The sequence below is a fragment of the Amblyraja radiata genome, chromosome 6 (assembly GCF_010909765.2).
Source record: "Amblyraja radiata isolate CabotCenter1 chromosome 6, sAmbRad1.1.pri, whole genome shotgun sequence".
NCBI lineage: Eukaryota > Metazoa > Chordata > Chondrichthyes > Rajiformes > Rajidae > Amblyraja > Amblyraja radiata.
The window spans coordinates 53,130,861-53,152,867 of NC_045961.1; the positions used below are offsets into that span (position 1 = coordinate 53,130,861).

At 41.5% G+C, this 22,007-nt stretch overlaps 1 protein-coding gene across 1 annotated transcript in view; it reads left to right on the forward strand.

The window, feature by feature from the left end:
• Positions 1 to 15,521, forward strand: part of mtus2 (microtubule associated scaffold protein 2) — a 67,877-nt gene extending 52,356 nt beyond the window's left edge. Inside the window, exons 7-9 of the mRNA XM_033022845.1 lie at positions 5,032 to 5,151; positions 9,058 to 9,155; positions 10,419 to 15,521. Coding sequence (XP_032878736.1) covers positions 5,032 to 5,151; positions 9,058 to 9,155; positions 10,419 to 10,629 — 429 coding nt within the window. The 3' untranslated portion in view covers positions 10,630 to 15,521. The remainder of the gene's footprint in view (positions 1 to 5,031; positions 5,152 to 9,057; positions 9,156 to 10,418) is intronic.
• Positions 15,522 to 22,007: the final 6,486 nt, after the last annotated feature.

Sequence of the window (22,007 nt, forward strand, 5' to 3'; positions counted from 1 at the left end):
AGGAAAAGTTACAAAAGACTCCCGAATTAATGGGAAGGAAAGTTCGAGAAGGGATAAGAGAGTAAGGTCAGGGCCAATAGTGAGAGGGGAGGTGAATACCAAAGTCAAAGTGTTGAATAAGAATGAGCGAAGTATAAGAAAGAAAGTGGACGAGCTTGAGGCTCAGTTAGAAATTGACAAGTATGATGATGTGGGAATTACAGAGGCATGGCTACAAGAGGGCCTGGGCTGGAAACTGAATATTCAAGGACACACATCCTATCGAAAAGACAGACAGGTGGGCAGAGGGGGTGGGGTAGCTCCATTGGTGAGGAATAAAATTCAGTCCCTTGCAAGGGGTGACATTCAAACAGGAGATGTGGAGTCAGTATGGATAGAACTAAGGAATTGTAAGGGTAAAAAGACCACAATTGGACATCTACAGGCCCCTAAACAGTAGCCTGAATATAGGGTGCAAGTTGAATCAAGAGTTAAAATTGGCATGTAGTAAAGGAAATGCTACGGTTGTTATGGGAGATTTCAACATACAGATATGGTGGGAAAATCAGGTTGGTACTGGACCCCAAGAAAGGGAGTTTGTGGAGTGCCTCCGTGATGGATTCTTAGAGCAGCTTGTACTGGAGCCTACCAGGGAGAAGGCAATTCTGGATTTAGTCTTGCTTGATGAACCGGATTTGATAAAGGAACTTGAGGTTAAGGAGCCATTAGGAGGTAGTGACCATAATATGATAAGTTTTCATCTACAATTTGAGAGGGAGAAGGGTAAATCAGAGGTGTCAGTATTACAGTTGAACAAAGGGGACTATGGAGCCATGAGGGAGGAGCTGGCCAAAGTTGACTGGAAAGATACTCTAGCAGGGATGACGGTGAAGCAACAATAGCAGGTATTTCTGGGAATAATACAGAAAGTGCAGGATCGGTTCATTCCAAAGAGGAAGAAAGATTCCAGGGGGAGTAAGGGGCAACTGTGGCTGACAAGGGAAGTCGGGGACAGTAAAAAAATAAAAGAGAAGTACAACATAGCAAAGATGAGCGGAAAGCAAGAGGATTGGGTAACATTTAAAGAGCAACAGAAGATAACTAAAAAGACAATACGGGGAGAAAGGATGAGGTACGAAGGTAAGCTAGCCAAGAATATAAAGCAGGATAGTAAAAGCTTCTTTAGGTATGTGAAGAGGAAAAAATTAGTTAAGACCAAAGTTGGATCCTTGAAGACTGAAAAAGGTGAATTTATTATGGGGAACAAGGAAATGGCAGATGAGTTGAACAGGTACTTTGGATCCGTCTTCACTAAGGAGGACACAAACAATCTTCCTGAAGTACTAGTGACCAAAGGATCTGGGGTGACGGAGGAACTGAAGGAAATCCACATTAGGCAGAAAATGGTGTGGGGTTGCCTGATGGGACTGAAGGCTGATAAATCCCCAGGGTCTGATGGTCTGCATCCCAGGGTTCTTAAGGAAGTGGCTCTAGAAATCGTAGACGCATTGGTGATCATTTTCCGATGTTCTATAGATTCAGGATCAGTACCTGTGGATTGCAGGGTATCTAATGTTATCTCACTTTTTAAGAAAGGCGGGAGAGAGAAAACAGGGAATTATAGACCAGTTAGCCTGACATCGGTGGTGGGGAAGATGCTGGAGTCAATCATAAAAGGTGAAATAGCGGCATATTTGGATAGCAGGAACAGGATCGGTCCAAGTCAGCATGGATTTACGAAGGGGAAATCATGCTTGACAAATCTTCTGGAATTGTTTGAGGATGTAACTAGGAAAATAGACAAGGGAGAGCCAGTGGATGTAGTGTACCTGGATTTTCAGAAAGCATTTTGCCCTCATAGGAGATTAGTGGGCCAAATTAAGGCACATGGTATTGGGGGTAGAGTGCTGACATGGATAGAAAATTGGTTGGCAGACAGGAAACAAAGAGTAGGGATTAACAGGTCCCTTTCAGAATGGCAGGCAGTGACTAGTGGGGTACCGCAAGGCTCGGTGCTGGGACCGCAGCTATTTACAATATACATCAATGATTTAGATGAAAGGTTTCAAAGTAACATTAGAAAATTTGTAGATGACACAAAACTGGGTGGCAGTGTGTACTGTGTGGAGGATGCTATGAGAATGCAGGGTGACTTGGACAGGTTGGGTGAGTGGGCAGATGCATGGCAGATGCAGTTTAATATGGATAAATGGGAGGTTATCCACTTTGGTGGCAAAAACAGGAAGGCAGATTATTATCTAAATGGTGTCAAGTTGGGAAAAGGGGTAGTACAATGGGATCTGGGGGTCCTTGTTCATCAGTCAATGAAAGTAAGCATGCAGGTTCAGCAGGCAGTGAAGAAAGCAAATGGCATGTTAGCCTTCATAACAAGAGGAGTTGAGTATAGGAGCAAAGAGGTCCTTCTGCAGTTGTACAGGGCCCTAGTGAGGCCACACCTGGAGTATTGTGTGCAGTTTTGGTCTCCAAATTTGAGGAAGGACATTCTTGCTATTGAGGGAGTGCAGGGAGGTTTGCAAGGTTAATTCCCGGGATGGCAGGACTGTCATATGCTGAGAGAATGGAGTGGCTGGGCTTGTATACACTAGAATTTAGGATGAGAGGGAATCTTATTGTCCAAGGGGGCGCCGTTGAGTATGGCTGCCCTGCCAGCAGCTGTTAGTCTTTTCACCCTTTTTTTATTTTTAGTTAGTTAAAAGTGTTTGTTTTTGGAGGTCTTTTAGTCTTTTTATGTTGGGGGGGGGGGGGGGGGGGGAAAGGGGGAAACTATTCTTCTCAGTCCCTACCTGGTCGGAGATGCGGCTTTTCTCCGAGCCGTGTTTTCGCCCTTTCCTCGCGGCCTACGAACAGACTGGAGCGGAGTTTTCCTGCCGAGGCCGGCCAGGACTTCAGCTTCGGCGGCGGCACACGCTGAGGCACCATCGTGAAGCGGGCCATGCCTTACCCGGGTCGCCGTGCAGTAGGCTCCGGAGTACTGTGACCGCCGACTCCAACATCGCGGAGCTGCGGTCTGTGGTCTGCAGTCTGTGGAGCTTCCAGCTGCGGGGGGCGTTGAGCTTTAAACACCGCGGAGCCTGGGATTTCACGTCGAGGTCGCCAGGGTCGGAGCTCCGACCAGCACGGCTCGTGGACTTCGGAGCCGCGGTCTCCGGGGAGGAAGCGGCCGCTCCAGACACTCCGGGCCGCTGAGAGTGTTCACCCGACGCCAAAAATCCATCATCCGGTGAGTGGGCCTGAAGCACTGGGCTGCCGTAGAGGCGACTGCAGAGGCCTCAATAGGCCCGACTATGGGTGAACAGGGGTCGGGACTGAACTTTTGCTGCCTTCCCCCACAGTGGGAACCATTGTGGGGGAATGTTTTTATGTTGACTGTTAAATTTTTTGATGTTGTGTCTTATCTTTATTTGTGTACTGCAATGGCAAGTCAAATTTCACACCAATTGGTGTATGTGATAATAAATGTCCTTTGTTTCCTTTGTAACATATAAGATTATTAAAGGTTTGGACAAGCTAGAGGCAGGAAACATGTTCCCGATGTTGGGGGAGTCCAGAACCAGGAGCCACAGTTTAAAAATAAGGGGTGAGCCATTTAGAACGGAGATGAGGAAACACTTTTTCACACAGAGAGTTGTGTCTGTGGAATTCTCCGCCTCAGAGGGCGATGGAGGCCGGTTCTCGGGATACTTTCAAGAGAGCTAGATAGGGGTCTTAATGAGAGCAGTGTCAGGGGATATGGGGAGAAGGAAGGAACGGGGTACTGATTGTGGATGATCAGCCATGATCGCATTGAATGGCGGTGCTGGCTCGAGGGGCCGAATGGCCTACTCCTGCTCCTATTGTCTATTGACTACCCACTTTAGGGATGTTGAATAGTATACCATGGGAAAGGGATTGATATGTCCAGCAGAGAGAAATTGGTGATCAGACAGTTTGACCAGAATACTGGAGCTAAACTAGATAGACTGTTAGTCTTTCTGTTACTGCTTTTTTGTGGTTCAGTTTGTGTGATTCCCAAAACAATGACTGATAATGCTACCACTTATTTTAAGAACCAGTATTTTCAGAACTACATTGCTCCTTTTTCTAGAAAGTTATTGTAACTGAGTGACAACCTATTACTAGGCTTAAGAGGCTGTCCCACTTGGGCGACCTAATCCGCAAGTTAAGAAGAGTGTCTTCGACCTTCAAGCTCGAGGGCACTCGCCTGGAAAGCCTCGAGCTGGATCGACCGTCCGCGTTAAAACCGCGAGCTGGATCGACCGACCGCACGCACGCACACACACACATCGCAAAGGCGGGGGCCAGGGAAAGCGGGGGAGCGCTGTCTGCGCGATGAAGAGGAAGGTAAACGGCTGCCACAGAGTACGGTAAGTCCTTTAGAGATCCGGAGGGGGGGGGGGCGAGAAGGTGAGAGAGCGGGAGAGAAGGAGAGAGAAGGGTGGGAGAAGGGGGAGAGAATGGGGGAGAAGGAGTGGAGACACTTTTAAGAAGTATAATAAAGTTTAGCGGGCATTTTACCTACCGGTAGGTTTTCCTTGGTCCTGAAAACTCCAATGAGCCAAACAAAATGCCCGGTCAGAGAAGGAGATTGCCTACGGCTGCCATTGACTGCCTTAGCTAAATAGCGACCACACTCCACTGCACTACGAGTTAAAAAGAACCATGCCGACCAAATTTTACTCACGGAAAATTTTTCATCATGCTGAAAATTTTCCGCAACCTAGCTGAGGTCACGAGTATTCGGGAACTTCCCTCGAGCATGAAGGAGAGTTCCAGCGGCCTCATGGGACCTCCTTGGACCACGTGTCGTCCATGCTGCTAGTTTGAAGGTCGAAGACACTCATCAAAGCTCGCAGATTAGGTCGCCCAAGTGGGACAGCCCGTTTAGGTGATTTTAACATCAGTGATATAGGGTGTTGCTTCAAAAGATAATTTATCAAGTATGATTATATTCGATTCAAAGAACTGAAGTAAAAATGAATTAATCTTAAATGTTACTATATTTATGTTGTACTTTTTATTACAATGTCACAGATTGCCTTGGCACCTTACCAGCATTTAGAGGAAGACATGAACAGTTTAAAACATGTTCTTGAAATGAAAAATCAACAAATCCATCACCAAGAAAAGAAAATTATGCAATTGGAAAAACTGGTTAGAAACAAAATGGATTACTATTCATAAAACTTACATGGTTTAGAATCAGATTTGTCAGTTTGTAAATCTGTATAATTTTGATGGGTGTGTCAGAATAGTGTCCTAAAATTTGAGTTTTAACATTGAAACATGTCGTTGAAGCTGTACTGAATATGTAAAATTGGTCTGCGTTGGGCCTTTAGATTAGGTTAAAAAGTACAGCCCTTTAAAATTTGGCATGATTAGCAAGCTTGCCGAGAACACCAAAGTGGGTGGTATTGTAGATAGCAAAGATGGTTATCAAATATTGCAGCAGGATCTTGATCGGTTGGGCAGGTGGGCTGAGGAATAGCTAATGAAGTTTAATGCAGAGAAGTGCGAGGTGTTGCATTTTGGTGTCACAATGGCAGGGCTCTGAGGAGTATTGTAGAGCAGAGGGATCTAGGACTGTAGGTACATAGTTCCTTGAAAGTGCCGTCATAGTTAGGTAGGATGGCCAAGAAGGTGGCGGCATATTGGCCTTCATCAGTCAGAATATTGAGTATAGAAGTTGGAAGGTTATAATACAGTTGTACAAGACATTGGTGAGGCTACATTTGGAGTATTATGTTCAGTTATGGTCACCCTGTTATAGGAAAGTTAAGCAAGAAAGGGTGCAGAAACGATTTACGAGGATGTTTTCAGCACTCAAGGGCTTGAGCTATAGGGAGAGGTTGAGCAGGCTAGGACTTTATTCCTTGGAGCACAAGAGGATGTGGTGATAGAGGGGATTATAGAGGTGTACACAGAGTCCTCCATAATTTTTGTGACAAAGGCCCATCATTTATTTATTTGTCTCTGAACTCCACATTTTGAGATTTGTAACAGAAAAAAATCACATGTAGTTAAAGTGCACATTAAAGTGTATTTTTATACATTTTGGTTTCACCATGTAGAAATTACAGCTGTGTTTATACATAGTCCCCTCATTTCAGGGCACCATAATGTTTGGGACACATGGCTTCACAGGCGTTTGTAATTGCTCAGGTATGTTTAATTGCCTCCTTCATGCAGCACCTCGTCTTTCCTCCAGTCTTTCCATCACCTTTGGAACTTTTATTGCTGTTTATCAACATGAGGACCAAAGTTGTGCCAATGAAAGTCAAACAAGTCATTATGAGACTGAGAAACAAGAATAAAACTGGTAGAGACATCAGCCAAACATTAGGCTTGGCAAAATCAACTGTTTGGAACATCATTAAGAAGAAAGAGAGCACTGGTGAGCTTACTAATCGCAAAGGGACTGGCAGGCCAAGGAAGACCTCCACAGCTGATGACAGAAAAATTATCTCTATAATAAAGAAAAATCCCCAAACACATGTCAGACAGATCAGAAACACTCTTCGCGTCTGGTGTGGATTTATCAATGATTACTGTGCGCAGAAGACTTCATGAGCAGAAATACAGAGGCTACACTGTAAGATGCAAACCACTGGTTAGCTGCAAAAATAGATGGCCAGGTTACAGTTTGCCAAGAAGTACTTAAAAGAGCAACCACAGTTTTGGAAAAAGGTCTTGTGGACAGATGAGATGATAATTAACTTATATCAGAGTGATGGCAAGAGCAACGCATGAAGGAGCTGCCCAAGATCCAAAGCATACCACCTCATCTGTGAAACACGGTGGTGGGGGTGTTATGGCCTGGGCATGAATGGCTGGTGAAGGTACTGGCTCACTTATCTTCATTAATAATACAACTGCTGATGGTAGTAGCATAATGAATTCTGAAGTGTATAGACACATCCTATCTGCACGTTCAAACAAATGCCTCAAAACTCATTTGTCAGGGGTTCATACTACAGCAAGACAATGATCCCAAACATACTGCTAAAGCAACAAAGGAGTTTTTCAAAGCAAAAAATAGGTAAATACTTGAGTTGCCAAGTCAATCATCTGATCTGAACCCAATTGAGCATGCCTTTTATATGCTGAAAGGAAAACTGAAGGGGGCTAGCCCCTGAAACAAGCATAAGCTAAATATGGCTGCAATACAGGCCTGGCAGAGCATCACCAGAGAAGACAACCAGCAACTGGTGATGTCCATGAATCGCAGACTTCAAGCAGTCATTGTATGCAAAGGATATGCAACAAAATGCTAAACATGACTACTTTCATTTACATTGCATTGTTGTGTCCCAAACATTATGGTGCCCTGAAATGGGGGGGACTATGTATAAACACTGCTGTAATTTCTACATGGTGAAACCAAAATGTATAAATATGGCCTTTATTAAAATCTGACAATGTGCACTTTAACCACATGTGATTTTTTTAATATTACAAATCTCAAATTGTGGAGTACAGAGGAAATAAATAAATGATGGGTCTTTGTCCCAAACATTATGGAGGGCACTGTAAGATCATGTGGGGATTATATAGGGTATTTTACAGAGTATTTTACCCAGAGTAGGGGAATCAAGAACCAGGAGACCTAGGCTTAAGGTGAGGTGAGAAAGATTTAATACGAATCTGAGAGGCAACTTCTTACACAAAGGGTGGTGGGTATATAAATTGAGCTGCCTGAGGAGGTAGTTGAGGCAGCTACTATCACAATGTTTAAAAGACATATTGACAATACATACGTGAGACTAGTGTAGATGTTGGCCGATGTGGGCAAGTTAGGCCAAGGACCCGTTTCAACTCTATGACTGGCTGTTTTTAATTATCTATTTAATTGTTGAAATTTCAGTGACATAGCTCATCAATGATAAAAATTGACATTTCTTTGGTTTTTCACTGTCTGCCAAATCATTCCTTGTAATGTTTTTCAGATTGAAGGAATTCTTAAAATGCTTAAACTAACATCTAACTATGCTCATCTATTTAAACAGTTTTGGTGGGGATGTAGTCCTTTCTCCAAGGTTAAGAAGGGGCATAAATTGAGGTGTTCTTCAAATTATATTATTTTACCTATATATCCTCTATTGAACACCATCACTAACAACAATACAGTTGGTACGAGTTCATGGTCTCCCTCATGACGGAGATCTTCAGCATTGTTCCAATGCATCTGGACTTTACAGCCTCTATTCAAGCTGGTAAAAGGCTGAAAAATACTTATTTCTCCCTGTTCCTTTAAGAAAGTAAAATACATAGCTATGTAAACTTTGAAAAACGCAACTCTAATGACAACAGAATGGACATTTCTCTCCTGTTGTCCCATACAAGAGAAACAGACACATATGCAGAGAGAAAATGCATGATCGTTGTGAAAAAGCATTCATTTAAAATAGAATACGGGAATAACCAAAAGCAGAAGACATATGACTAAACATTTTATTACTTTTAACACCATACACCGGAGAAAATGCACATGGTCGCAAGGAGAACATGCAAACGCTGTACAGACAGCACCCAAGGTCAGGATTGAACCCGGGTATCTGACGCTGTAAGGCAGCAGCTCTACTGCTGTACCACTGTGCCACCCTTGAATGTTTTGGATTAGGATCCTTCTTCAGCCTGATACTTGTTGGCGGTTTCCATGATTCACAACATAATGGAGAGAAAATCATGGATATGATTTACCAGGATGAGGTACTAGTTAATGAAGGTTTCCAGAGTTAATCCTCTTCTTCTTTCGTGTGGCGTGCACAGCCTAAAGTTGTGCACAGCCTAAAGTGACTTGTTCGATTTGATCTTCCGTTAGTGCACGTCTAGTTGATTGCATTAGTCGAAACAGGGCGGACCACGTGAAGGTTGCAATCTTCCACCCCAGAGTTAATCCTCCATACTTGCTCAGTATATTTTGCAATGCAATATTCTGAACACTCCACATCATGTTATTATTTGTCCCTTGCTATATGTTTAACTAAGACTTTGACACCCATTATGTGAAATATTCACAATGATGTGTTTAAATATGTTCTTTTTCTGTCATCTGTGCAGTCTGAGAAGAACGTGGTATTAGAAGAAAAGGTTCAAGTACTTCAACAACAGAATGAAGACCTGAAAGTCAGGATTGATAATAATGCTGTCCTAACAAGGCGAGTCTTCCTTGTAAAATGCGACTATATAAATCCTGTAGATAATTGGCAGAACATTTATAAGTAAAAAGCAAATGCTGGAGTAACTCAGCGGTTCTGGCAACATCTATGGAGGAACTGAACAAATGACGTTTCAAGTCAGACCCTTCTTCAGACTGATTGGGTAGTGTGGAGAAAGCTGGAAAAGTGAGATGGGGTGGAGCAAAGCCTGCAAGTTAACAGGTGGGTACAGATGGGGGGAGGGTGATTGACAGACGGGTGGAGAGTGTATAAAACTGAAGGTGGAAAGGAGACAAAAGGGTGTGAGATAAAGAAAGGGTGAGATGTAAAACGGAGTCTAAGTTAAGGATGGAAGGGACAGGGTGGAGGGAAAAGAGGCTTTCTCTCCCCTACTCCATCAGTATTCCAGCATTTGCAGTCTCTTGTGTTATCTTTTCATTACAAGTAGATTTCGGGTCCCTGAGGCTTTCATCAGAAATTTAAGTGTGCAAGCTTTTTATTTATCTCAATGAACAGAAAATCATAAGCTTTGCATCCAAAATGTGCTCGATAGAATCCTCAAGAGCACTATTACCTGCTGGGAGTGTGTAGAACATTTGCAGTAGTTAATTTTTCAAATGTCATCTATTATTTAATTTCACCTATTATTATTTATGTAGTATGTGTTCTTCTCTGATTCAGATCAACTTGTTTTTTTAAACAAAGGGTGGTAGGTGTACAGAATGAGCAGCCTAAAGTTGTAGGACAACTTGTTCTATTTAATCTTATTTGATTGTGCACGCCGGGTTGATTGCATTCGTCGAAACAGGGCGGACCACGTGAACTTCGGGTGGAGGTTGTGTTTCCCCAGCAATTTTGTGGACCACGTGAAGGTTGAAATCTTCTACCCCAGGAGGTGGTTGAGGCAGGTACTAAGCAATGTTTAAAAAACATTTAGACAGGTACATGGATAGGATGGGCCAAATGCAGATAGGTGGGACTAGTGTAGATGGGGTATGTGGGTAAGTTAGGTCGAGGGGCCTTTTTTCATGCTGATTGTATCTATGATTCTATAAGAGGCTTGAGCTAATATTGAGCCAAACCAAAGATAAAATGCCCTTTAATTTCAGATTAAACTATTTTCAAATTCAATTTACCGGAGGAAGGACGGCTGAAATCACCTCCGTAGTAAAAATGGTTCCTGCCAGTGGCCTAATTTTAATTATTTTCACTCCTGATTTTCAGTAAATTCTGGAAAAAAAAACTTTTTGCATGTTTTTGCAGACAACTCTCTGAAGAAAATGCAACGCTTCACGACTATGTTGAGAAGGAAAGCAAGGAAAAGAAACGGCTTAGCAGAACGAATGAGGAGCTGGTCTGGAGACTCCAGACTGGTGAGCCCGTCAGTCCCATCAAAATGTCCTCCTCAACTTCGAACTTCCAGTCTTCTCAGGGCACACTCACACCTCCAGCAGTGAGCACCAACCCAAGATGATGAAAAAGGATCAGAATGAAAATATGTGGGCCATCGCTATCCCTGTTATATCTGAAGCTCAGCTCTAACTGCTGAATATAGTGCTTGGTTCTGCTCAAAGAGAAGTCACCATTTGTACTTTGAGCATGCTTGTTAGCAGATAACAATAAGCAAAAGGGATTGCTTTTAAATCTCCGGTCGGTCTTGCTGATGTGGTTCAGACCTAAATGCACATTCAGTGCATTATTTCTAGTAAAGTTGTACCCTGGGGAGTTCGTTCTGAGAAAGCTCTTCCAAAACAGTCCCGGGCCTACTGTTAATGACTCTTATTGACCAGGTATGCAAAAATCAAAAGATTTTCCTTGATCATATGGGCTTTCAAAACATTTGTACCTATGTCCAAATTTATCTTTTAGTATTCCCTTCAGTAATACATTTTAAATAATTCAGGATTTTGCTTCTTGCTGTTAGTGTTTAAACAAATGTGCAGAATTATATATTTTTACACAATTGTCAAAATATTTTGGCTGGTTGCCTCTTTTAAAATATGTCCCAAACAGTCTGTGGTGATCCCTGAGTAAATTCCCATTATAGTGGGTAAAGGAAGAAGGTTGTCATGCAGTCTACTCTCACTTGGCAATGCTGCTGATCACTGAAGTGCACATCAGTGGCTTGAGATGGAACTCCACGGCCTTCAACGCTGCAGCAGCTTTGAAAGGTACACCTCAAAAGTTGCAAATTATTTTTGCAACGTGCTCGTTGTTAAGCAAAGCATCAGTTATTGTATAGAAAAGTGTTTGTGTTTCGTAAGCTAAGACCTATATCTGCTGTTGGTATTTTCCTACTGTCCTGAAACATTGATCAAGGAAGCAAATGCACTGCTTGCTGCAAGACTCCTACTTCCCTTGAATGTACCGAAATGAAAACTCTGCAGATGATGAAACAAAGGCTCAAAATGTCTCTAAAGTACTTAAAACCTCAAGTACTGAGCATTTAGCATTAATAAACAGAATGCCAGGAGACAATTCTTCCTGAAGGGTCACTGAAGCAAAACCATTGATACAATCTGAAAATTGATGCCTCTTGCTTGTACAGATTATATTGCAGACTTAATTCTAAGGAACTGTCAGTGTGAACTAAAATAAATATTTTTGCTACATCTTCACAAAATGTCAGCATGTTTTCTAAAAGGTCAAGAAAGAAATCTGTGACATTTAAACAGCAGCTGGGGCTGAACTAGAGTAAATCAGTGACAACAGCAGCTGTAGATATGGATGTGGATGTGGAAGAGATGAAATCTTAAAGAGCCTCAGAGATAGAAAATCAGCCTGCACTTAGTTTTAAGCTAATGCATTAAAATTCTAAAAGCCAAACTGTAGTCATATTACAGGTTTGGGAAACAATAACAGATGAGAAATGGAATTGTTAAATGAAACAACCAAAAAATAATAACAAAATAATTAAATCATAATTAGCTACTCCTTGAAATTAGTTGAGGATTCTTGTCCAGTCCCTATAAATTGGAAAATTGTACCAAAGCATATTACAAAAGGAAATAAATATATTTACAATGCAATTATAATTTTGTGGGGTATTTTACAGAAATATCAATGCAGTTTATGTTTTACAGTCAATTGATAGCGTTGCAAATTTAAAACGGAATTTGGGCCACACAGGCTGTCAAGAGAGCAGTGGGTGCAGCCATACAGTGCATCTCCAAATTGATAGCTGTAATTTGTCAAGGAGGAACATTTAATGAAAAATTTAAGTTGGAATCACAGGGAATTGCAATTCAGATGCAGTGAGTTATTATGTTCACTTTCATTAAATGATTCAATATAGAAAGCTAGAAAGACGCTGTGGCATTATTCTAACCATTTTGGTTTACTCTACCAGATTCATCCTTAACTGAACTCATACTGAGGCTACCTTGGTGAATTTTGTCAGTGCCTTTGGAGTCATACAGTGCTAGATAGTTACCTTCACTGGTGGGCTGGAGTACTTAATGCTGATTGGGGATTACACATACAGAATGTGTAATGTGAGAAGCATATATTCCTTCTCTCCAGAGGTGCTGCCTGGCCCGTTGAGTTACTCCAGCATTTTGTGTATATCTTCGGTTTAAACCAGCATCTGCAGTTCCTTCCTACACAATCTATCAGATAAATCACTTCCAGAGGCACCACTTCTGAGACTTTGTCCAAACCAACCAAACAACCAAACCACAATATTAACAACTTTTTACTAATACTTAAAATGGGGGAAAATAATTCTTAGTTTAGAAAATTCAAGCTTCCCTGTTATTGGAGAAGATTGCTGCTAAAAGAATTTAAGTGTCCCTTAGATTTAGGATAAAGTCTTAAGTATGATCAAATAGAAGGAATTTTGCTTTGTATGCAAGAATGCTATATATAAGCTGGGAGTGTTCAGTAGATCAAATCATAATGTAATGAAAAGGGAGCCACGGTATGTTATAGGTTTTGTACCATCTGCAAAGCACTAAAAGGTTTAATTAAATTTACTGGTGAAAATGGCATTAGATGAGGGCTCATGATTGCAAACCTGTTGTAAACCTCACATTTGCACTACTAGTTACTTCTGACCCTTGATCATCCCACATTTTGCAATCATATGACACTCCATGTATACAGGATATTGCCCTGTTCTGGCTCCTTGTTACTGGCCGCTTTTTATGCATTTGGTCTGCAGCTGCCGCAAAAGTTCCTTTAATATCATCCTTCTCTTTGATCAGCACAGAGACAGCAAGTACAGAGAATCTAATACATATGTAAACTGATGGATCTCTATTAATAGACACAAAATGCTGGAGTAACTCATCTCGACAGCCAACATCTCTAGAAAGAAGGAATGGGCGACGTTTCAGGTCAAGACCCTTCTTTAGGCTGACCTCTTAATATAGTTTTGACAAATTTAACAGATTTTTATGGTTGATCCAGTTCAATTCAATGTTAGCACCAGGTCTGGTAGATGTGTGGTGCACAGAAGCAGGTGAATTGTTCCATGCATTTCTTCCATTAACAATGATTCCAAGGATAGGAAATTGATTACTTTAACCTTAATACAAAATATCCACCAACAAAACTCTAAAAACTTGATCTTTTGTTTTCATGAAACAATAAGGGCTTCTGCAGGGGGAAGAGGTAAACTACTGAGAGGTCCTGTTTTTTGTTGTTGTCGATGAGATGGTTCCAAATTTGGCTGCAGGTGCCAACTCGGCTGTAAGGCTACAAGGCCATATGTGGATGCTGAAAAGATTGGAGTTGGGGGGGAAAGAGAGAGACAAGTGGTATAAGCAGCCCATTACCCCTCTAACACTGGAGAAGTGCAGGATGGTAGTTAATGTGTCTTGCAGAGAAGTTAGTGGCCAATGAAGGACCGAAGTTTAGATATCAAGCATCCAATTCAGCATGACATTCATAACACAGGGAATGTCTCCATACACTCACGTCATCCTCACCATTAGCGCTACATGCAGATGGTCATTCTTAGCAGAGCTGACGTCAATGGAAACATTGTGCCCTACAAACCCGTGACAGAATTCTCCAGTCTCTACAAGAGTGCAGTGCAGCTGGGATGCTTGCCAGAACATCACATGTTGCAGCAGCTCCAGAAGTACCGTGTTTGTCAATGGCCTTCGAGGTGCAGGATGCTTGTCCATCTGCATAAACTTCACTGCTGTTTTGTTTCATCATGTTATCTCCTGGGCCAGATGTATCACAAGGATTAAGAGTCAGCTGTGGTCGCTACCTCTCCCTTGTGCTCCATGGTACTACTGCTGCAGGAAGGAGACCCTAGTGAGAATAATGGCATATGTTGAATATGTGGGGGTCAGTAAACAATGGTTACACTGTAGGAAGTTGAAGATGGATGTTAGAAGTGGCTGGATTACTGTAGGCAAGGAAGGATTTGTAAAACAAGCTAGTGCTAGGAATGGATCTTTTGGGGTAGACTCGAGGGAACACATTCACATGCTCGACTAAGGTGGAGACCAGAATGTTGGTGAATCTTGCAGCCACAAAAGGCAGGAACAAGGTTCCACTTTACTGCTGCTCCATTTCTACAGCACTTCCTCCATTCGCAACCCTATTAGAACCTTACAGCGAGCTTTCCAATACCATCCATCATATATCGAAAACACGCTATAACATAGTGGTATGAAACTGGGTGGTAGGTATTGGCAGTTCATTGAGAAAAAAGTCACCCCAGAAGTTACAATTCAGTCTTAGAAGTGGCAGTTTGACAGACTTTAATACCCTCTTAAGACCAGAATTGCTAAAACCAATTAGATGGCTACAGTATACGTCAAGGTGTGAACCCTTAACTCAACCCAATTACTGCTTTACCTTAAGCATCTGTGGATATCGGGTACTCCAACACTGGAAATGTAAGCATCTATCGAGTCATCTGGGACCACAAACGTGCTTTCATTACAAACAGCTGTTCTATGACAGGTTTTATTGATGCAGCAACAGTGCATTGTGCATATCTTAACCACAGGAGATCAGAAACAATGTGATTATTTATATGCAAATTAAACTCATTTCTGGGCAATTTCAATAGTCATTTCTATTACTTGAAGTGCAGATCTGATGAGTATCTGAAAAAAGTGTACAGAGTAATAAAAATCAGGTATTTATAATGTCCACACTAATTGGGTCTGTGTCCTGTGGACACACAAAATTGAAGTTTGATATGTAGAATAAGCCTAGTGTCATTTAGTTCTAGTCTTTAATGATCTGTGAATTGTATTTATTTCTGCCAATTGACCAGGATTGTGTGAGAATTGAGTGTAATACAGCACTGTATTCTGTATGTATACATGCATGTTCCTACACAATAAAAGATGGACGCATGCAAGTAGCTTAATAAATTGTATTCAATTTGTTAATTTATAGACATGAAGTAACTGGTTTTTTTAATATAGCTCAAAGTCTTAGATTACTTTGGAAAGCAAAAGATGTCATAATGCTTTCACATTGTGTGAATTAATTAAAATAGGTTGTTCTCAAAAGCAATTTGAGCAGTGTATTAAAAAAAAGGAATAACTGGTCAGTTACAAGCTCTATCTTTACAGGACCAGACCAGTGTATCTCTTCTCCAGCCAGTCAGCTCAGAAGCCATCCACATGGCGACAATGGATATCCCCTCACTAAACATACACCAGCAGGTCAACACATTTCCCTTTCATCTTAAAGAAAAAGCATTGCAGTACAGTGAAACTTCATAATCCACTATACAATTGTTTGGAAATGCTGATGGTTCAATATCTGGTTTACCAGGCCCCAGTTCCTGCATCCCATTAAAACACTGCAGCCCAGGTTCTTAAATTTCCTCCAGTTATTCCTTTTTCATACATTCACTCGAGATTGTTTTTATCCTTCTGTGTAATATCTAAAACATGTGTTGGAGTATTATTTGAAATAATATCTAATAGTAAAGAAAATCTGCTAGTCCAGCACCAAAGTCCCATTGCTGGAGTTTTAGTGTAGTTCAGAAAACAATCCAATAATGCGTTCAAAGAGAAATAAGCCTTTGCAGTAAATTAGTTATAATCAAGTTTTAAGAATGTATTTTGGTTATTTGTCATCAATTGGAACACCTTTACCAGATAATTTTCCATGTGTAAATAATGCAGAGTACACAAATGGCCAAATTAAAATGCCATTTAAAAAAGCTGTTTATTTACAATATGCAAGAACAGAAAAGTCAGAAACAAAATCGCCAAAACAATCCATTTGTTACAGATGAATGCAAAATACATATTTAGTATATAGAATGTTTAGTATTCTGCAGAATGATTTTTAAAAAAAAGTATTTTAATACCCGTGAAGAACAGCAAATTGCGCCAGACAATAATTTACTGAAAGGCAAAACAAAAATCTTACAATTTAGGTTTTTTTTTTTACATAATTACAAATCCTCAACCATACGATTATATACAGAAAACCATCCCATTTCTGGACTGAAATCACTAGGCTATTTACATGATATCACTAAACAATCCACTTTAGAAAAAGTACAATATTACCTATTTTGTTAGAATTTGTTGCTTTTTTAAATCATCTCTTTGCCTTAAATACCAAGCTGGCAATTAGGTGGAATATAGACAATAAAAAGACAGTAAGAACAATTAGCAGGTCAAGATATTTGTAATAATTCTTCCCGTAACATTATACTACAATATCCTGTACACCTAACCACCTTCTTTCCACCATGGTGAAAAGTAATATTTGAAAATTCTGTACCTAGTCCAAGAATTATTATGCACCAAGATTACTTCAAAATCCATCACAAATCATTTTCACAGTGATTTCAGGTAAAAAGCCCAACAGCCAAATTCAAGTGTTGAAAATATTCAGAGATCATTTGAAATGAAGTTACATCTTGTAAACACTGGTCAAACAATTATCACCAGAATATAGGTACTGTATTGCTATATGAAAGCAGCAAATTTGGTACCGTCAGATGTGCCAGCTGTCCAGTTATCTGACTCTTGAGAGTGTAACATCAGACCAGTACCTGAGACAGCAAAGACAACTAACACTCTCATGGTGTGTTGCATTTAACTCAAACCACACAGGCCCACTGGTTCTGATTTTAATAGGCCTGACAGTCACACTTGTAGTGACAGTTTACCTTCCTTTTCCATTTCAAGGATTTGCTTTGAATTTAAAAGTAAGCCTCCAAGTACGAGCAGCCTGGACTGGACATTAAGATGTAATGCCAGCAAAACAGAAAATTTTGGAAATTTTGACCTAAAATGGTAATTCAATTTCTCTTTTTGACTAACCGATTTGAGTAATTCCAGCATTTTCTGTTTTTGTTTCAGTTTTCCAGCTTCTAATTGTTTTATATTATTTTTGTTTAATGTGTGACTGAAAAGTGGCAGGAACGACGGTCATGACGTTCCCTGTTCATTTGCATAGCTTCATCAAAGCATCTCTTCCCATTCCCCATGGAGAAACTAGAATCCATATATTTTTAGTTCCCTCACTGCTCAATTCCAACCTGCTTTGCTATTGGAAAAATAAATATGGTTTGAACACAAAATTGACTCCACAATAAACTGTGACCCTCATTTTTTCTAAAGTAACTGTTTGAAAATTAGTTGGGGAACGAGTGGACTAGATAAAATCACAGGAAGAAAACCGATGGCTCTTGATCAGATAGATGAACAGTGAATACAGGTGGTGAGTGGCAGCAAGATTTTCGTCAAAGCACTTGCACATGAGCATCTCATCATATCCCCAAAGATAGATCAGTAGGTTGCACTCTATTTATATCTCCCCAATGACTAAGTGGACACCACAGCAAAGCAGGGTGAGAAGGCATGATGGGCCCAGCTCACCTGTGAATTACTTACACTTTACAATGACACTCTTGCTTTCCCATTTGACCAAGTAAAAAGTTGTACTGTCATTGAAAAACAATTTACTTTCGTTTCAACCAATAGCAATCAAACAAGAAATCCTTCCACTGTGTCAGTGTTGTTTCCTTTTAAGTTTCTCATTAAATAACCAAAGCCCAACTATGTTACTCAGAATCTTTCAAAGCTTAAAGCAAGACACAACAAAAGCCAATTACAACTCTTTTAATGCAAATGTAAAGCATGAAGCAATGCACTGCATACTTCAGCTGAATGAGGGGATAATTTAAAATAATGTCACATAATGTCAAAGAACTTGGGTTCCCTTTTGAGGTATCATATAATGGGTTTGCCCATTTGAACCTCACTCTGGAGAAATTCCATGGGATCTGAGATAAATATGCCTTAACAGCCGAAGATAATTGTTACTTGTATTATTCATCAGTGGCTAAGTGACAGCAGCTTTTGTAAACAAAACTAAAAACGGAAGTAGATATCATTTGCGGGTTAGATGTTTTATTTTGTTGGGCAAGTTCATCTGGCACCAATGGCCCACCAACTGCGGTGTTATATATCATCGTCACAGGGGAGGGCTGGACCCCGAACGCAATACTTCACCACTCACCCATATGTCCCAATACTCACCATTCCCTAGAGAGGGAGGGGGTAGACAGGGAGGGGCGGGGGGGTAAAGGGAGGGGAAGGGTAGAGAGAGGGAGAGGGGTAGAGAGGGTAGAGAGGGAGTGGGGTAGATACCCCACCCCATCTCCCTCCTCATTTCCCTCATCCTCCTCACTTCACTCCCATTCCCTGGCGCAGCACCTACCCAGGTCGCAGAGGAGCGCCAGGGCCTGGAACTTGGCCTGGTTCTTGTACTCAGCCTGGCCCTGGCTGTAGACTGCAGCCGTCAGCACGGCCGCCTCATGGGCTCCAGCCCAGGCCCCGACTTCATCTCCGGGCTCGTCCCTGACCCTGACTCGTCCTTGGTTCCACCGGAGGCTTCTTTCTCGGCCCCGGTCACTCCAGCTCCAGGCTCGGCTCCAGCCCAGGCGCAATCGACGGGTTCAGCCCGAGGCAGTAGCCTCCCCACCAAGCCGCAAGCGGGCGTGGACCCGAGCGAGCGTGTTTGAAACGGGTGCCAACCTGTGTCATAGTGCCCGCCCACCTCATTGTGACATCATATCTTTAAAGATGGCTAAGTCAGAATGAAGCATCAAGGAGTGAGAATGAAGCAGGTCCACCATTGGGGAGGTGGTGAAGCATTTGAGGAATGTTCTGGAAATGCGACCCTTCCCCTGACGTCACTCGAAGCTTGTGGAATATTCTGTGTGTGAAACGGGCTCCGAGCCCAGCCATCGTGCCCGCCCACCTCATTGGACGCCATCACTGGAAGCTGGTCGTTTTAAAAGGGAGTTTTTTAATTTATTTAAACTTTAATCAGCAATAAATTGCAAACTAAAGCATAAAATCTTAAGTGAAGCTGTTCAATGCTTAGATTGGAAAAATGTCAGAATATGTAAAAATCATATTGTTTTTGCGAAAATATTAAAACACACACAAGGTGAGAATTTTTAAGTCAGAGATAGTGCCCTCCATAATGTTTGAGACAAAGACCCATCAATTATTTATTTGCCTTTCTACTCCACAATTTGAGATTTGTAATAGAAAAAAAATTCACATGTAGTAAAAGTGCACATTGTCAGATTTTATTAAAGGCCATTTTAATACATTTTGGTTTCACTATGTAGAAATTACAGCTGTGTTTATACATAGTCCCTCCCATTTCAGGGCACCATAATGTTTGGGACACATGGCTTCACAGGCATTTGTAATTGCTCAGGTGTGTTTAATTGCCTCCTTAATGCAGGTATAAGAGAGCTCTAAGCACCTAGTCGTTCCTCCAGTCTTTCCATCACCTTTGGAAACTTTTTATTGCTGTTTATCAACATGAGGACCAAAGTTGTGCCAATGAAAGTCAAAGATACCATTATGAGACTGAGAAACAAGAATAAAACTGTTCGAGACCAGCCAAACCTTAGACTTACCAAAATCAACTGTTTGGAACATCATTAAGAAGAAAGAGAGCACTGGTGAGCTGAGCTTACTAATCGCAAAGGAACTAGCAAGGCCACAGAAGACCTACACAGCCGATGACAGAAGAATTCTCTCTATAATAAAGAAAAAACCACGAACACCTGTCCGACAGATCAGAAACACTCTTCAGGAGTCAGGTGTGGATTTGTCATTGACCACTATCCGCAGAAGACTTCATGAACAGAAATACAGAGGCTACACTGCAAGATGCAAACCACTGGTTAGCCGTAAAAATAGGAAGGCCGGGTTATAGTTTGCCAATACGTACTTAAAAGAACAACCACAGTTCTAGAAAAAGGTGAACAGATGAGACAAAAATTAACATATCAGAGTGATGGCAAGAGCAGTATGGAAGAGAGAAGGAACTGCCCAAGATCCAAAGCATACCACCTCATCTGTGAAAAACGGTGGTGGGGGTGTTATGGCCTGAGCATGTATGGCTGCTGAAGGTACTAGCTCACTTATCTTCATTGATTATACAACTGCTGATGGTAGTAGCATAAACCAAACTAAATAGTGGGGGGGGGGGGGGGATGGATTGACAAATTGAGAGTATAAAGATGGAGTTATAGGGGAAGTGAGTACAGCGAAAGTTACAAAAGACTCCCGAATTAATGAGAAGGAAAGTTCGAGAAGGGATAAGAGAGTATGGTCAGGGCCGATAGTAACTGGTGTGAGAGAGGAGATGAATACCAAAGTTAAAGTGTTGTATGTGAATGTGCGAAGTATAAGATATAAAGTGGATGAGTTTGAGGCTCAGTTAGAAATTGGCAAGTATGATGCTGTGGGAATGACAGAGACATGGCTGCAAGAGGGCCAGGGCTGGGAACTGAATATTCAAGGATATACGTCCGATCGAAAAGACAGATAGGTGGGCAGAGGGGGTGGGGTAGCTCTGTTGGTGAAGAATGAAATTCAGTCCCTTGTGAGGGGTGACATAGAATCAGGAGATGTAGAGTCAGTATGGATAGAACTGAGGAATTGTAAGTGTAAAAAGACCCTAAGTGGGCGTTATCTACAGGTCCCCAAACAGTAGCCTGGATATAAAATCAAGTTAAAATTGGCATGTCGCAAAGGTAATGCAACAGTTGTTATGGGAGATTTCAACATGCAGGTAGACTGGGAAAATCATGTTGGTGCTGAACCCCAAGAAAGGAAGTTTGTGGAGTGCCTCCGTGATGGATTCTTAGAGCAGCTTGTACTGGAGCCTACCGGGGAGAAAGCAATTCTGAATTTAGTGTTGTGTAATGAACTGGATTTGATCGAGGTAAAGGAGCCATTAGGAAGTAGTGACCATAATACGATAAGTTTTAATCTACAATTTGAGAGGGAGAAGGGAAAATCGGAAGTGTCAGTATTACAGATGAACAAAGGGGACTATGGAGCCATGAGGGAGGAGCTGGCCAAAGTTGACTGGAAAGATACCTGAGCAGGGATGACAGTGGAACAACAATGGCAGGTATTTCTGCGAATAATACAGAAGGTGCAGTTTCAGTTCATTCCAAAGAGGAAGAAAGATTCCAAGGGGAGTAAGGGGCGACCATGTCTGACAAGGGAAGTCAGGGACAGTATAAAAATAAAAGAGAAGTACAACATAGCAAAGATGAGCGGGCAGCCAGAGGATTGGGAAACTTTTAAAGTGCAACAGAAGATAACTAAAATGGCAATACAAGGAGAAAAGATGAGGTGTGAAGGTAAGCTAGCCAAGAATATAAAGGAGGATAGTAAAAGCTTCTTTAGGTATGTGAAGAGGAAAACATTTGGTTAAACCAAAGCTGGACCCTTGAAGACTGAAACAGGTGACTTTATTATGGGGAACAAGGAAATGGCAGATGAGTTAAACAGGTACTTATGATCCGTCTTCACTAAGGAAGACTCAATCTCCCTGATGTACTGGTGGCCAGAGAATCTAGGATGA